General features: G+C 42.0%; 1 protein-coding gene across 4 annotated transcripts in view; it reads left to right on the top strand.

Annotated features, from left to right (window-relative positions):
• DENND1A (DENN domain containing 1A) overlaps positions 1–17,634 on the top strand; it is a 746,239-nt gene extending 728,605 nt beyond the window's left edge. For 2 of the 4 annotated variants that reach the window (XM_044305777.1, XM_044305776.1), the window contains 3 exons: positions 5,289–5,417; positions 12,096–12,348; positions 12,580–17,634. In XM_044305777.1, coding sequence (XP_044161712.1) covers positions 5,289–5,417; positions 12,096–12,348; positions 12,580–13,803 — 1,606 coding nt within the window. In that variant the 3' untranslated portion in view covers positions 13,804–17,634. The remainder of the gene's footprint in view (positions 1–5,288; positions 5,418–12,095; positions 12,349–12,579) is intronic. The other 2 variants (XM_044305779.1, XM_044305778.1) reach the window with 1 other exon arrangement.
• Positions 17,635–17,733: the final 99 nt, after the last annotated feature.

Here is a 17,733-nt window from a genome sequence, read left to right as displayed (position 1 = left end):
GTGTATAGCCACAGTACCATTCACAATGTGCCCATCCATACCAAGCCAGGGGGCCACCGAATGCAATGCCACAACCACTTTGTCTCCCTCTATTCTATGCCAGCCAAGGTGGTCCACCCGTACAGTAGCCACTGTGTTGTCTGCTGCAGAGATGCTCTCAGGCACATTGTGCCCCCACATTACAGTACCAGCTCCAGTGCTCCCCATTATTGGGCACAATAATCTTACCTCCTCCACGCCTTGACATCATATAATTACAGACATGCCAGTGAAAAATAAACCCGTAGTCACTTGTCACCTCTGAGCCTAAAATGTAGTGCAGCTGCCTCCTCATCATTATCAGATGAATAGGCTACCCTTGGTACACATGCTTCAAATATATCGCAGTGACCAGTTGGAGGATAAATTTGGTGCTCGGCTAGACATTTGTCTAACTTCATACCACCTATTGGTTTGTTTTACTTTGCGCCAGAATTCTGGTGGAAAATGTTGCCTCCTTAGTCCATGACCTTTCCAGCTCGATGAACTAGGTGCGGTGGATTTTCTAAAATTTTGGAACATCTTACGACAAAGTCTAGTAATTGTAAGCCACTTAGATCTACGGTACTTTCTTTATTAGCAGTGAGACGTGTGATAGAATAAGGTACAGCAAATAAGATGTCAGTCTGTTACATGAGCAGTCATTATTCGGGATGTTTATTACAGTCCAGTAGTCAGTATTTGTTCAGGAAACGCTTCCTCACCGTCCTGTCTTATATAAAGCTATTTATGATTATGTTTCCTCCGTCCTCCCATTATAATCCCAGGCTCATTTAAATGTCAATTAAATTTGAAATATGTACATTTGTCAGCAGTTACCAGTTCTGGCCACAGTGATGTGAGGCAGGCCTGTCCGTGATTTCTCACCATGCATATCCTCCTCATTAAAAAGAAAGCCATGCACTTGTAATAATGCACACCGGCTCCGCGCTACCCGCGGCTATTGCAGGATGTGTGTCTGACATGGTATTTAAAGAGAAGCAAGCTGTCACCAGTGTCACGTGCAGGTGTTAACACGGGGGGAACGAAATGTGCAGTGCATTACAGGCAGCCGTCCTGATCAAGGATGATGAGGGTTTGACATCCTGTACATTGGGCCTCAACACAGCAAAGTCTCAATTATTTTCATTCACGGAGGAGTCTAAACATCTTCAAGTATTTGAAAAAGTCTTAAGAAAATATGCACAATGAAAATAAATACTAGTAGATAGAAGCAATCACTGTGAATATGGCAACCCGGTCCTCTCCTTGTTCATTTGTTAAAATAGTGGTGCAGTTTTTATTTTACTTTACAGTTTCCATAAAGCCTTTTTACAAGCCAAGTTAGATAATGGTAGGGTCCTGATATATATATATATATATATATATATATATATATATATATATATACAGTTGCAAGAAAAAGTATGTGAACCCTTTGGAATGATATGGATGTCTGCACAAATTGGTCATAAAATGTGATCTGATCTTCATCTAAGTCACAACAATAGACAATCACAGTCTGCTTAAACTAATAACACACAAAGAATTAAATGTTACCATGTTTTTATTGAACACACCATGTAAACATTCACAGTGCAGGTGGAAAAAGTATGTGAACCCCTAGACTAATGACACCTCCAAGAGCTAATTGGAGTGAGGTGTCAGCCAACTGGAGTCCAATCAATGAGATGAGATTGGAGGTGTTGGTTAAAGCTGCCCTGCCCTATAAAAAACACACACCAGTTCTGGGTTTGCTTTTCACAAGAAGCATTGCCTGATGTGAATGATGCCTCGCACTAAAGAGCTCTCAGAAGACCTACGATTAAAAATTGTTGACTTGCATAAAGCTGGAAAGGGTTATAAAAGTATCTCCAAAAGCCTTGCTGTTCATCAGTACACGGTAAGATAAATTGTCTATAAATGGAGAAAGTTCAGCACTGCTGCTACTCTCCCTAGGAGTGGCCATCCTGTAAAGATGACTGCAAGAGCACAGCGAAGACTGCTCAATGAGGTGAAGAAGAATCCTAGAGTGTCAGCTAAAGACTTACAAAAGTCTCTGGCATATGCTAACATCCCTGTTATCGAATCTTTGATACGGAAAACACTAAACAAGAATGGATTTCATGGGAGGATACCACAGAGGAAGACACTGCTGTCCAAAAAAACATTGCTGTTACAGTTTGCACAAGAGCACCTGGATGTTCCACAGCAGTACTGGCAAAATATTCTGTGGACAGATGAAACCAAAGTTAAGTTGTTTGGAAGAAACACACAACACTATGTGTGGAGAAAAAGAGGCACAGCACACCAACATCAAAACCTCATCCCAACTGTGAAGTATGGTGGTGGGGGGCATCATGGTTTGTGGCTGCTTTGCTGCATCAGGGCCTGGACGTATTGCTATCATCGAAGGAAAAATGAATTCCCAAGTTTATCAAGACATTTTGCAGGAGAACTTAAGGCCATCTGTCCACCAGCTGAAGCTCAACAAAAGATGGGTGTTGCAACAGGACAGCGACCCAAAGCATAGAAGTAAATCAACAACATAATGGCTTAAACAGAAGAAAATACGCCTTCTGGAGTGGCCCAGTCAGAGTCCTGACCTCAACCCGATTGAGATGCTGTGGCATGACCTCAAGAAAGCGATTTACACCAGACATCCCAAGAATATTGCTGAACTGAAACAGTTCTGTAAAGAGGAAGGGTCAAGAATTACTCCTGACCGTTGTGCACGTCTGATCTGCAACTACAGGAAACGTTTGGTTGAAGTTATTGCTGCCAAAGGAGGTTCAACCAGTTATTAAATCCAAGGGTTAACAGACTTTTTCCACCTGCAATGTGAATGTTTACATGGTGTTCAATAAAAACATGGTAACATTCAATTCCTTGTGTGTTATTAGTTTAAGCAGACTGTGATTATCTATTGTTGTGACTTAGATGAAGATCAGATCACATTTTATGACCAATTTGTGCAGAAATCCATATCCTTCCAAAGGGTTCACATACTTTTTCTTGCAACTGTATATATATGCAGGTCAAGGCTGAAAGTGTTGGCACCCAAGAATTTTTTTAAAAAAAGCAGTATTTCTCCTAAAAAATGATCTCGATTGCATGTTTTGTTATACACATGTTTATTTCCCTTGTGTGTTTGAACAACACAAAAAACTGAGAAAAAAAGGCAAATTGGACATACTTTGATACAAAACTCCAAAAATGGGCCGGACAACATTGTTGGCACCTTTTCAAAATTGTGGGTAAACAGCTTTGTTTCAAGCATGATCGTTCAATCTTACCTGTGTTCAATATAAAAATCACACCTGAAACCAGATGAAAAGGGGAGAAGTTGACTCAATCTTTACTTTGTGTGTCTGTGTGTGTCACACTAAGCATGGAGAATAGAAAGAGGAGAAGAAAACTGTCTGAGGACTTGAAAACCAAAATTGTGGAAAAATATCAACAATCTTAAAGGGACACTGACAGGCCCAACAAGCATATTTAGGTATCTATATGACAGTACAGGTCTTATAAGGGGTATTAAAATCATCTAAGTATCCCCCCTGTCCACATTCTAAATACAGTAAACTGAAGTTTTATAACTTGCTTGAACCGTCTTCAATCTGCCCAAGGGGCGGCGTTTCACCTCCACTTGCGCCCAGCCAGCCGCTCCCAACTGCCGTTTTGAAGCGCCGCCCAGCTCATCAATATTCACTTTGCTGGGCGGCTTCTGCTGTCCCCGCTCTGAAGCGCTGTGCTGAACAGTGCCCGGTGCATGCGCCGGATCTTGTGAAGTCCGGTACAGTAAGCGCCGCCCAGCTCATCAATATTCACTTCGCTGGGCGGCTACTACTGTCCCCGACTTCACAAGATCCGGCGCATGCACCGGGCACTGTTCAGCACAGCGCTTCAGAGATCTTGATGTGCCTTTGTCCATGGTGCGCAACATAATCAAGAAGTTTACTACCCATGGCACTGTAGCTAATCTCCCTGGTCGTGGACGGAAGAGAAAAATTGGTGAAAGGTTGTAACAGAGGATAGTCCAGATGGTGGATAAGCAGCCTCAATCAAGTTCCAAAGAAATTCAAGCTGTACTGCAGGCTCAGGGAGCATCATTTGAATGAAATGAAAACTATGACAGGAGACCCAGGAGGACCCCACTGCTGACACACAGACAAAAAAAAGCAATACTGCAGTTTGCCAAAATGTACGCGAGTAAGCGAAAATCCTTCCGGAAAAACGACTTGTGGATAGATGAGATCAAGATAGAGCTATTTGGTAAAGCACATCATTCTACTGTTTACCGAAAACGGAATGAGGCCTACAAAGAAAAGAACACAGAACACAGTCAAGTATGGTGGAGGTTCAAAGATGTTCTGGGGTTGTTTTACTGCCTCTAGCACTGGGTGCCTTTACTGTGTGCAAGGCAACATGAAATCTGAAGATTACCAAAGGTTTTTGGGTTGCAATGTAGGGCCCAGTCTCATAAAGCTGGGTCCTAAGTCATGGGTCTTCCAGCAGAACAATGACCCCAAACATACTTCAAGAAGCACCCAGAAATGCATGGGAACAAAGAGCTGGAGAGTTCTGAAGTGGCAAGAAATTATTCTGGATTTAAAACTTCATTTTCTGCAAAAATTTCAGGGGTGTCAACACTTTTGGCCATGACTATATATTTACAGGGTGATGCAAAAGTCTGGATACACCTTTTTAACCTGTGTAATTTGTAGCAAATTGTCTTCCAATGTGTGAAAGTATTAATTGGAAGGGAGGCTGCATTATTTGGTGGAGGAAACAATTTTATCCACCATTTTAAAAGCTGCCGTATTGAAATTCAGTCTGGATTTTTCAAATGGGAAGGGGGTCATGTGATATATCAGTCTTGGTTTGAATTTACCCAGAAACAGACTGGAAGTGTCAGTTTTGACCTCTTTTTACCTGTTTAGGAGTTACGCAGGGTCAAAATTAACTTTTTTAATTTAGTTCAATTAATTAATTAAACTAAAATTAAATATGTGATACATTCCCTTTAAATCATCATCTCTTTTAGTACAGTGCATACTTGAGATTGAGGTGTAATACAGTATGGTACACAGTAATTTGTAGGGATATGTTTTTCACTATACCGTAGGCTAGGACCCATATTTAACTTGGTAGGTTATAAGACATGGATTTTCATTGTCTACAGAATATATCTTATGTCTTAGACTTCTTGTACATGAGTGTATAGAACATGGAATGGTGCTAACTGTCTTCTGCTCCTGTTTTCTCAGCGTTGTGAAGCCTACTCGCCACTATACTGTCTTCCTTTCTGAAGATTCTTCTGATGATGAGTTCCTGCAGGAGGAGGATCCTGTTTCTGCTTTCTCTGAAAACTTTATCTTCTCTGCTCCGTTTGAATGGTCTCTGTCTTCATATCTTTCCTGTTTACAACTAATTTTCACCTACCACAGATTAGCCTGAAGGACATAAGATCCATTAGGCGATGTATTTTTACACGTGTTATATAGTTTGTGTGTATGTTAATGGTAACTTTTATGTATAGATCTGGCTAAGTCCTCATGCACACGACCGTTTTTTTTTTGCGGTTCGCAAAAACGGGTTCCGTAGTTCCGTGATCCGTGTCCGTTTTCTCTTCCGTGGGTCTTCCTTGATTTTTGGAGGATCCACGGACATGAAGGAAAAAGTCGTTTTGGTGTCCGCCTGTCCGTGCGGAGCCAAACGGATCCGTCCTGACTTACAATGCAAGTCAATGGGGACGGATCCGTTTGACGTTGGCACAATATGGTGCAATTGCAAACGGATCCGCCCCCCATTGACTTTCAATGTAAAGTCAGGAGTCCCTATTAATATACCATAGGATCAGAGTTTTCTCCAATCCGATGGTATATTTTAACTTGAAGAGTCCCCATCACCATGGGAACGCCTCTGTGTTAGAATCTACTGTCGGATCTGAGTTTTCACGAAGTGAAAACTTAGCTCTGAAAAAGCTGCGATCCGTCTGTATGAAAGTAGCCTACGGACACGGATCACTGACGCGGATGACAATCTTGTGTGCATTCGTGTTTTTTCACGGACCCATTGACTTGAATGGGTCCGTGAACAGTTGTCCGTCAAAAAAATAGGACAGGTCATATTTTTTTGACGGACAGGAAACACGGATCACAGCTGCGGATGAACAACGGTGCATTTTCCGAGTTTTCAACGGACCCATTGAAAGTCAATGGGTCCGTAGAAAATCACGGAAAACGGAACAACGGCCACTGATGCACACAATGGTCGTGTGCATGAGGCCTAACACTGTAGATGACCCGAGACGGTGGTATAATTTTAAACTAATATATAATTACATGTTAGTTTTGTCTGCCACATCACTCCACTTAATATCGAACTGCTCTGCACATTGAAGACAGTAAATAGCCTTTAACCCCATAAGGACCCATGACGTACGTGTACGTCATATCCGGCCGTGATTAAAGGACCAGTGACGTACATGTACTGCATGGTGATCGGGCGGGTGCAGGAGCTGTGCCCGCCCGATCAGCGGCAGGGGTCCAACAGTCACTGATAGCCAAACCCCTGCTGTATGCGCTGGCATCGGTGAAAACACAGATGCCGGCGAATTAACCCTCGCACTGCGGCACGTGCGATGTATGGGGAGTGAACTGCCATTGGGTCACCGCGCTGCTGTGACGGGGACCCGATGGCAGCAATGGCCGCCCGATGCCTTCCTTAGGCATCGTGGCTACCTTCCGTGACAGCCTTTGAGATCCAGCACCCTGGATCTCACAAACAGGAAGCTGTAAGTGTATTACACTAACAGCCAATGCATTACAATACAGAAGTATTGTAATGCATTGTAAAGGGGATCAGACTGTCAAAAATTGAAGTCCTAGAGTGGGACAAAAAATAAAGTGCAAAAAAGAAGTAAAAAAATTTACTTTTACAACCAAAAATTAAAAGTTTCAAGTAAAAAAAATAAAAGCGTCCTTTTCCCAAAATAAAGTAAATAAAAAAAAATAGGGAAAAAAAGAAAAGTAGACATATTAGGTATCGGCGCATCCGTATCGACCGTCTCTATAAAAAATATCACATGACCTAACCGAATAAAAAGTAAGAAAAGATTTTTTTGTCACCTTACATCATTTAAAGTGCAACACCAACTGATAAGAAAGGCGTATGCCCCCCCGAAATAGTACCAATCTAACCATTACCTCATCCAGCAAAAAATGAGCCCCTACCTAAGACAATCGCCCAAAAAATTACAAAAAACTTTGGCTCTCAGACTATGAAGACACTAAAATATGATTTTTTTTTTGTTTAAAAAATGCTTTTATTGTGTTAAATGTAAAAAAAAATATGTTTTTAAAGTAGACATATTAGGTATCGCCGCGTCCATAACAACCTGCTCTATAAAAATACCACATGACCTAACCCCTCAGGTGAACACTGTAAAAAAAGATAAAATGAAAACGGTGTCAAAAAAGCAATTTTTTTTGTCACCTTACATCACAAAAAGTGTAATAGCAAGCGATCAAAAAGTCATATCCACCCCAAAATAGTGCTAATCAAATTGTCATCTCATCCTGCAAAAATGATACCCTACCTAGGACAATTGCCCAAAAAATAAACTGTGGCTCTCAGACTATGGAGACACTAAAACATGATTTTTATTTTTGTTTAAAAAATATTATTGTGTAAAACGTAAATAAAAAAAAGTATACATATTAGGTATTGCCACGTCGTTACGACCTGCTCTATAAAAATATTACATGACCTAACCCCTTAGATCATGGGTGTCAAACATGCGGCCCGCAATGAATATCTTTGCGGCCCGGCAAGTATTTCTGAACATGAGCGCGCTGCTATCGGCGCGCTCATGTTCTCTCAGCAGCACGGGGAGAAGGAAGCTGTCCTCCCTCCCCCTGTGCTGCTGCCGCTGCCACCAATGAGAAGAGAGGGGGGGGAGGAGGGGCGGGCGCACTGCGCCACCAATGAGAATAGAGGGGGGGAGGAGGGGCGGGCGCACTGCGCCTCCAATGAGAATAAAGGGGGGGGCGCACTGCGCCACCAATGATTGGACTATTTCCACACAGAGCGGCGCCCAGCACTCACCATTAGTCCTGGGCGCCGCTCCGTTCGCCCGCAGTGCCCCATTACTGTCTCCTCTCCTGCTCCACATGCTGCTTACTATCGGAGCGATGGGAGGAGACATCAGCTTCACTAGTGGGCGTTCCTTCTGAAGGAACGCCCACTAGTGAAGCTGATGTCTCCTCCCATCGCTCCGATAGTAATCAGCAGCATGTGGAGCAGGAGAGGAGACAGTAATGGAGCACTGCAGGCGAACGGAGCGGCGCCCAGGACTAATGGTGAGTGCTGAGACATCGCTGGGCGCTGCTCTGTGTGGCCTGATAGTGAAAGAAGTTTAACACAATACAGGAGGCGGGTGCCGGCAGCAGAATCGCATTGCCGGCACCCTGCCCCTGACAGGGAGCTGCGATCAGAGGCAGTTAACCCCTTAGGTGCCGCACCTGAGGGGTTAACTGCTGATCTGCCAGTACCCGCCTCCTGTATAAAGGGGTAATTTATCATTGGTGGTGCAGTGTGCCCCCCCCCCCTCAACCCCCCCATCCCATTAAAATCATTGGTGGCACAGTGCGCCAGCCCCTCTCAACCCCCCCAGTATTGAAATCATTGGTGGCAGTGGCCACAGGGACCTCTCCCCTCCCCCTCATTGGTGGTGCAGTGGCAGCTTCTGATCGGAGCCCCAGCTGTGTAAGCCTGGGGCTCCGATCAGTTACCATGGCAGCTAGGATGCTACAGAAGCCCTGGTTGCCATGGTAACATCCCTGATGCTGTGTGCACAAGACACAGAGCAGCAGGGACAGTGTGAAGTCCTATTCACCCTGATAGAGCTGAATAGGACAAGGGATGAAAGATCCCAGGTTCTCGCCCCTAAGGCTACTTTCACACTTGCGTTCAGAGCGGATCCGTCTGAGACGGATCCGCTCATATAATGCAGACGGTGGATGCGTTCAGAACGGATCCGTCTGCATTATATTGTAAAAAAAATTCTAACTGTGAAAGTAGCCTGAACGGATCCGTCCAGACTTTTACATTGAAAGTCAATGGGGGATGGATCTGTTTGAAGATTGAGCCATATTGTGTCATCTTCAAACGGATCCGTCCCCATTGACTTCCATTGTAAGTCTGGACGGATCCGCACGGCCAGGCGTTTTTTTTTTTTGCGGCCCACATAAACTTAAATTTTGTTTTTTTGGCCCATCTTAGCCTTTGAGTTTGACATGCTTGCCTTAGATGAACACCTTGAAAAAATTAAAATAAAAACGGTGTCAAAAAAGCCATTTTTCGTCACCTTACATCACAAAAAGTGTAATACTAAGTGATCAAAAAGTCAAATGCACCCTAAAATAGTACCAATCAAACCGTCATCAAGACAGTCGCCCAAAAATTCAAATAAAATGGCTTTCAGAATATGGAGACACTAAAAAAAATATATATATTTTTTAAAATGCTTTATTATGTAAAACTGAAACAAACAACACCAAAATACCATATTTGGTATTGTCGTCTCCGTAACAACATGCTCTATAAAAATACCACATATCGAACCTATCAGATGAACATTGTAAATAACAAAAAATAAAAACGGTGCCAAAACAGCAATTTTTTGTTACCTTGCCTCACAAAAAGTGTAATATAAAGCAACCAAAAATGATGATATGTACCCTAAAATAGTACCAACAAAACTGCCACCTTATCCCGTAGTTTCCAAAATGGGGTCTTTTTTTTTTAGTTTCTACTCTAGCGGTGCATCAGGGAGTCTTCAAATGTGACATGCCAACTTAAAATTATCCCAGTGAAATATGCCCTCCGAAGACCATATTGCGTTCCCTTCCTTCTGCGCCCTGCCGTTTGCCCGTTCAGCAGTTTACGACCAGATATGGGGTGTTTCTGTAAACGACAGAATCAGGGTAATAAATATTGAGTTTTGTTTGGCTGTTAAACCTTGCTTTGTTACTAGAAAAATTGATTAAAATAGAAAATCTGCCCAAAAAGTGAAATTCTGAAATTTAATCTACATTTTCCTTTAATTCTTGTGGAACACATAAAGGCTCACCAAAAATCAGTTTTGAACACCTTGAGGGGTGTATTGTCTAAAATGCGGTCACTTTTTTGGAGTTTTTACTCTAGGGATGCATCAGGGGGTCTTCAAATGTGACATGGCAACTTAAAATTATCCCAGTGAAATCTGCCCTCCAAAAACTATTTGGCGTTCCTTTCCTTCTGCGCCTTGCTGTGTGCCCGTACAGCAGTTTACTACCACATATGGAGTGTTTTTGTAAACTACAGAATCAGGGTAATAAATTGTGAGTTTTGTTTGGCTGTTAACCCTTGCTTTGTTACTGTAAAAAAAAAATTTAAATGGAAAATCTGCCAAACAAGTGAAATTCTGAAATGTAATCTACATTTTCCTTTAATTCTTGTGGAACACCTAAAGGGTTAACAAAGTTTGTAGGATCTGTTTTGAATACCTTGAGGGTTGTAGTTTCTAAAGTGGGGTGATTTATGGGTGGTTTCTAATATGTAAGCCTCACAAAGTGACTTCAGACCTGAACTGGTCCTTAAAAAGTGGGTTTTGGAAGTTTTCTGAAAAATTTCCAGATTTGCTTCTAAACTTCTAAGCCTTCTAACGTCCCCAAAAAAAATTATGTAATTTACAGAATGATCCAAACATGAAGTAGACATATGGGAAATGTAAAGTAATAACTATTTTAGGAGGTATCACTATCTATTTTAAAAGCAGAGAAATAAAAATTGTGAAAATTGCACATTTTTCCACATTTTTGGTAATAAAAAAAAAATAATGATAATAAAATTAAATATTTTGACTCAGATTTACCACCGTCATGAAGTACAATATGTGAAGAGAAAACCGCAGAATTGCTTGGATAAGTAAAAGTGTTTTAAAGCTATCACCACATAAAGTGACATATGTCCGATTTGCAAAAAATGACCTGGTCGTTAAGGTGAAAAATGGCAGGGTCCTGAAGGTGTTAACTTTTAGACTCTATATTGTGTCAATTAGAAAACTGATCATAGTTATATGTGCTCAGGCAGGGACCTCACTATGTTTAGCCCACTGTAAGCAGCAAATCCTGTGTTCCCTAAATTAACTTAGTTGGTGATGTTGAAAAAAGGTCCATCAATTCCAACCTACAATCATAACTAGGTTTGCACCTTGTTTGGTGGTAAAAGCAGAATTGCGTTATGGATTATGTTACCACGGACCATAACGCAATTCTATGACGGAATGCCTTTAGAGGCATTCCGTTATTCACTCCGTCATAATAGAAGTCTATGGCCTGCATAACGGATCTGTCCCGTTTCCGTTATGCATGGGAGTACTCTCCTGCTTAACGGAAACGGGATGGATCCGTTATGCAGGCCATGGACTTCTATTATGACAGAATGAATAACGGAATGCCTCTTCGCTCATCCCTAACCATAACCCATAATGGCCCTTCTCAAACTTCCTCAAGGAATCTACCATCATGGATTGATGGTCTTGTCTGGCTAGCTGGCATAGCTGGCATAGCATGCGATTATGTATAGTTGTCCCGACGTTTCGGTCATACACATCCCTTTCCTCCTGGGCGCATGGATTACAGATCCCCTGATAAAGGTCATTAGTGACCGAAACGTCAGGACAACTGTACATAATCGCATGCTATGCCTTGAATAATATTGGATGTAATGTGACACAAAGTGTTCAAAAAGAATGAATAAAACTACACTGTAATATCAGTCAAAATTGGTGTGCCATAGAATTTCTCTCAGATATCGACTTATCCCTCTGTGAGCACCCACCTTCAAGAAGGTGTGCAGATATCAATTACCAAAGCATTGTCTGGCTAGCTGTCCTGACTAGTTGTCATGGTTACAGGCCTGGGTATAAAAAGATATTTGGAAAGATCTCAGCACTGTTCATTCTAAATATTTTTCCATGAAATGAATTGTGTACATGACATCTGACTTATGCTTTTAACTTGTCTTAGGCCCCAGCAGTATCGAACATTGAAGGAATCAGATGCTGATGGTGATGAGATTATCAGTCCAGAAAAGGAAAGTGATTCAGTGCTGGACCATGATCCATCACATAAGGAGGTCCCAAATATCAATCTACTAGAAGATATCTTTAGTAATTTCAGTGTGGAATCACAACCACCACTTTTAAGTCAAGCCAAGAGTTTGGAAGATTTGAGAACCCCCAAGGATGATCATGAAGACCATTTTACATTTGATTATCAGGTGAAGTATCCGACTTTAATAAATAGAAAAAGTAGATTGGTTAGCAACAAAACCGGAATACCACATAGGGCACCAGTCCACTAGTGGTATATGGTATTATTATAATATTACATAAACTTGTGGTTTCCAAGATTTCTGTATAAAGTATCTTGCCCTGGGCTACAACACAGATTTAAACCGCTTTCTCTGAAAATATATGTTACATCATTTTAATCTAATTTTCTTTGACAGAGAATGGATCTCACAGTACCAGAAAGAAATCGATTGGTGCCACCAATGAAATACAACCACCCGTACAATAAACTGTGGAGCATGGGGCAAGATGACATGGCTATTCCTAACAAATATCTCCAGGTTTCACCTGAGGAACAGACATCCCTTACTGGGAGTGACACCAGTACTCCACATAGGGAAATTACTTCATTATCTGTTGATAAAGAAGGAACATCTGGCATTAGCAGCCATGGTAACATCACCATCCCGAGACCACATGGAAGGAAAACGCCAGAGTTGGGAATCGTTCCACCCCCACCAGCACCTAGAGTCTCTAAGCAGCAAAATGTACCAGCAGTAGCTGAATCAGGAACACTACAGCTTGGGGAGAACATTGGCTTTCCTTTGCAAACTATACAAGGACCCTTTGGAGAACCATCAGTATCGGATGGACACAGACAAGTTTCTGATTCTAGTTCTATGGATTTGTTACAGCCTGTTAAAGTTTCTACTGATATATCTGTAAATGATGATATTCTTAGTCTTTTAGATCCTTTAATGGCAGCTCAGGGCCAGAGTGACCCCATGCATCCTCTAGGTAGTGGTCTTCAGAGCTCTGAAGCACCACACTACTCCAGCACTCCATGTTTTACCTCTCTACACAGTGATTTTACTCCTGCAGCTTTCCCTCACCAGTTAGGATATTCCACACCACAACCTGCATTTATACATTCACCCCTTAACCCATTTATTCAAGCAATGCCACCGGACCATTCTATCTCTGTGATAGGCATTACAGCGAGACCATTTACTCCACCAGTTGTCTCCAACTCTCCTTTCTCAAGGTCTGTTTTTTATCACAGCCAGAGACGCCCAACTCCAGCCTTGCCAGGAAGTAGCTCACTAAGCAATGTTCCATCTGGCATGACAGTCAACACGTTAATGCAACAAAGTCAAATGACCTCAGAAACACGGCAAAACATTCCACCAATTATGACTGGCCTATCTGGCCATAGAACTTTCCCTATGACTAAGCCTCCGGCCAAACCTAAAGACAAGCCCAGGGAGTATCCAGCCATACCTCCTAGACCTTCAAAAAATTCTGACCCTGTCCTTCTCCCTTCTAGACCAGGTCAGCCCAAGGATCCTTTTGATGAGCTGCTGTCCAAAACTAAAGAAGCAGTAACTCCAACACCAGGCAAAGTAGAACAACTCCGGAAGCGATGGGAGACTTTTGAGTAGGATTAAAATTTCTAGATTTTGGTTGAGGAGCAAGTGGTCCAGTAGTTAAAAGAACTTGTGGAATGAACAGGAAATCAAATATTTGCTCTCAAATTTCAGACATTTTGGAATTAAAGGCTTTAATCACAGTTGACTGATTATACTCTTTAGTCTTGGGTGACTCCCAGTTTTTCACTGTTGTCTACTTGACAACTTTCTGGTTGGAATTTGTCTTGATGTAGAACTACTGAATCCAGCGATTTATCATAAAAAAACAGCTTCTGATGCTGTACAGACATCGCAGTATGTGGTCTGTCAAGGACTGTAAATTGACACTTTGCTTATCTAGTTAACTCCCCACCGAGTCCCCGGGAAGTGCTATATGATGTGTTAGCACACGTTATTACCATGTGCTGCAGTTTATAAAGCAGCACAGTTTTTAGTTTTCTGTAGCAAATTTGATCATTGTGATAGCAAATGTGATCATTGTGGTGAAACACTCAGTTTTGTATAAAGATTTTACAGACACTTAAGGATCAAATAGTTGATAGCTGTGTAGAAGAACACATACACTTGTTGATAGCAATTTCTGTGACTTAGTACACAATGCCTTCAGGCTCCACAACAAGATCTAATAGTAGTTGCTACTCTAGGTCCTCGACACATCAGTTGATATAAAGTAGATGTTTTAGGTCCCACAACTTGATGTTTTGGATCACCAAAAATGATAGTCCTTAAGTATCTAGGGCACAGAATGTACTAGTTTCTAGTGTAGTTTGCACACTATATTATCTACATACTCTCCGCGTGCAAGACCAACAGACCGTGTTTAGGTGACGGTCTCTCTTAGCTGAGCCATAGAAAAGTGGATTTGAGTAAATATAAGTGTCAATATACACAACCTATCTTACTGTTCTGTATATTGTTTGCCACCTACAGGTAGGCACTAGGTAGGCTCACTGAAGTCTTGTACTACACAATAAGACAACCTGGGGTAATTTTTTATTTTTCCATTGATCACTTATCTAACTAAAACCACTTAGTTGGCTCTGGCTTCTGCCATGAAATAAAAGGCAGGAACCCTTGCATGTGAGCTCTGCACCAATACACATGGAGCAGTATAGATGTATACGTGGTTTGATCATAATATCCAGTGTTAAACGCTTTTAAATTTCTTCATAAAGTCATTTTAAACGTTTCAGTTTTTCCTGCTGGTTCCAGTCATGGTTCACAGGAGTATTTTTGTGAAAAGTAGTTTTTAGTTTTTTTTCTTTCTTTTTGAGAATGTTGTTTTTCAGCTGCCTTAAGCCTGAGCTGAAATGGTCAAAGAAGTTGGTATTTGGTAGAACTAAGCTGCGTTACTTCTCATTCGCTCTGTCGTACATACTACAGCTTTATTTTCCATTCATTCATTTTTTTTGCAATGTGAAATTGTCTTTTTGGAGCTTTACAGGGACATTTGTGGCCATTGTGCCCATTTACAGCATGTAATACTGCCAAAGCGAGAGAGCATGACTGCATCCAGTGGTTGTTGTGTAATGTACAGATTTGTTGTAGACCATGAGCCCCCAAAATCAACAAATGTCTAACAGACAGATGAGCTACAGTCCTGGTTACTGGTAAAGTACAAACCTAATATATTATTCGGCCAGTAATGTCTACTAGTTGTGATATAACGGCCATCCTCATTGTGCAGGGTGAATGCAGTGATTTTGATATTAGGAACTATAAATTGTGGCTCCTGGAAAATGTATTATTTTGTCGTTAAGTCAATTTGGTCTTTAGCGTTCAAATTCTGTATAACCCATTACACTATGTAGTTACATCGCAACATGCTATATGGACACCACATGCAACAATTGTCTATACAGCCTATATGTTTGGGTTAGCTGATGGAGCAGTCTGGATCTTAAGTCGGGACTGAGTGCCAAGATTTGTTCGTATCCCCTATCCACAGTAGAGCTCGCAACTATTTCCAGCAGTCCCATAATGAATGGAGCGGCAGAGTGCATACTCAACCTGCTGCTCCATCAGAACAGGGAATGAGATTCTTATTCCTGGTCTCGAGATAAGTGCTGGACCTACACCAGTTAGTTGTCCCCTATCCTGTGGATAGGGGATAACTTTTTAAACTTTGCACAGCCACTTCAAAGGAGTTGTCCAGGATTTTACTATGAATGGCCTCTGCTCAGGATAGGTCATCAGAATCTGACCGGCGGTGGTCTGACACCCCCACCAATAAGTTAGGTCATCATAATCTGAACAGCGGGGGGCTGACACCCCCACCAATAAGCTAGGTCATTAGAATCTGAACAGCGGGGGGCTGACACCCCCACCAATCAGCTGTTTCAGGCAAGCGACGGAACTACCAGGCTTCTTCTGCTTTGTCATGAATGAAGCTGGTTACTGCAGTTCTGCACCTGTTGAAGTGAATGGAAGCAGTGGTGCAGTATCCAGTTCAGTCAAGTACACAGTGGACGTTGCTGTGTAGTCGTTGCTGGATCTACCCCAAAACATTTGAGTGGAGAAAGTGGCAGTTATAGGACTCCTGCCAGTCAGATATTAATGGTCTATTCAGAGGATAGACCATCAATAGTAAAATTCTGGACAACCCCTTTTAGGCAAAGGCTAATTTCACGCTAGTGTTTGTCAGGGAACAGCCTGCCGGATCTCTCTGTGACTGGCATTGCCGGAATCTACATTGATGCCATCTGGCACAGATCCGGGCACAACCCGGCTAATATGCAGAGAATCGGCTCCGGAACAATTTGCCGGATCTGACAAACGCTAGTGTGAAACTAGTCTTTCATTCAGCACTACTTTCGGCTCTGATGTACATTGGCCAGATCACGACACTCTTTTGGCATACATCTGACTAACAGACGTCTGTGGGCACATTAGTTCTATGCACAGAGAATATTTACACTGAACATGTTGCCCATTTGCAGTGTGAACTACTACTTCTTTGTGGGAGGCCCTCTCTGCTATACGTTCAGAGCTCCAGATGGTGACTCCAGATTTTTAAACTTAGGAGCCAAAGGTGCCCAAGTGACTTTTATATCCTAGAGCCCTGTGGCATAGATGTAAACGATGACATTCTGGTTGCCTGCAGCCACCACTAGGGGGATGATAGGAAGTTACTGCATACTGTGTTATTATTGAGTTCAGTATATGCAATAAGCTTCTGTGCTCCCTCTAGTGGTGGCCACAAGTAGCTAGAATATTTAATTTGGCTGCTAAAGTTTTAGACTAAGGAGTCAAAGGTGACTTTTTTATGCCTGTATATGTCTAGCTATAATGCCCAAAATGGACAGGACTGGAGTGCTGATGCAGGTAACTCCTGTATAGAGTCCTTAGAGAATGTATATAAAAATTCCTAATTAATTGCCTACATAAGGAGAGATAAGGGAATGACCTGTCATTTTATTGTGTGTGTAGGTTTGGTGCTTAACATTATTGACCAAAAACGCCTTCACCCCAGAATGGTAGAGACCACGATGTACTTACATATGTATATCTACATATAACACTGTCATAATGACCCCATGATCAGCACTTGTTTTTCTCATTTCAGGGTGTCTGTAAGCTTTCGACTGCCAGAAAGACCCTCTCTGTATTAAGTTATGTTGTAGTATTGCTTACAGCGATACTCTCTGTTACATTTACAGTGTATTATGTCTCTGCTGCTTGCACCTCTCATTGTGTTCCTGGCAGTGAGGTGCCTGTGCAGTGCAATACAAGTGACCCAGAAAGGTGTGGAGGCGGATGCTGTACCTGGATCCCAGAAAATGCACCACCCCACCTGCTGGTCAAGAGATGTTACTGCAACCTTACTTTGCATTTCTTTTGCTGGACATACAGTGGGGGAAATAATTATTTGACCCCTCACTGATTTTGTAAGTTTGTCCAATGACAAAGAAATGAAAAGTCTCAGAACAGTATCATTTCAAT

This window comes from Bufo gargarizans, chromosome 9 (assembly GCF_014858855.1).
Source record: "Bufo gargarizans isolate SCDJY-AF-19 chromosome 9, ASM1485885v1, whole genome shotgun sequence".
Lineage (NCBI taxonomy): Eukaryota > Metazoa > Chordata > Amphibia > Anura > Bufonidae > Bufo > Bufo gargarizans.
This window is presented reverse-complemented; position numbering and strand designations above follow the sequence as displayed.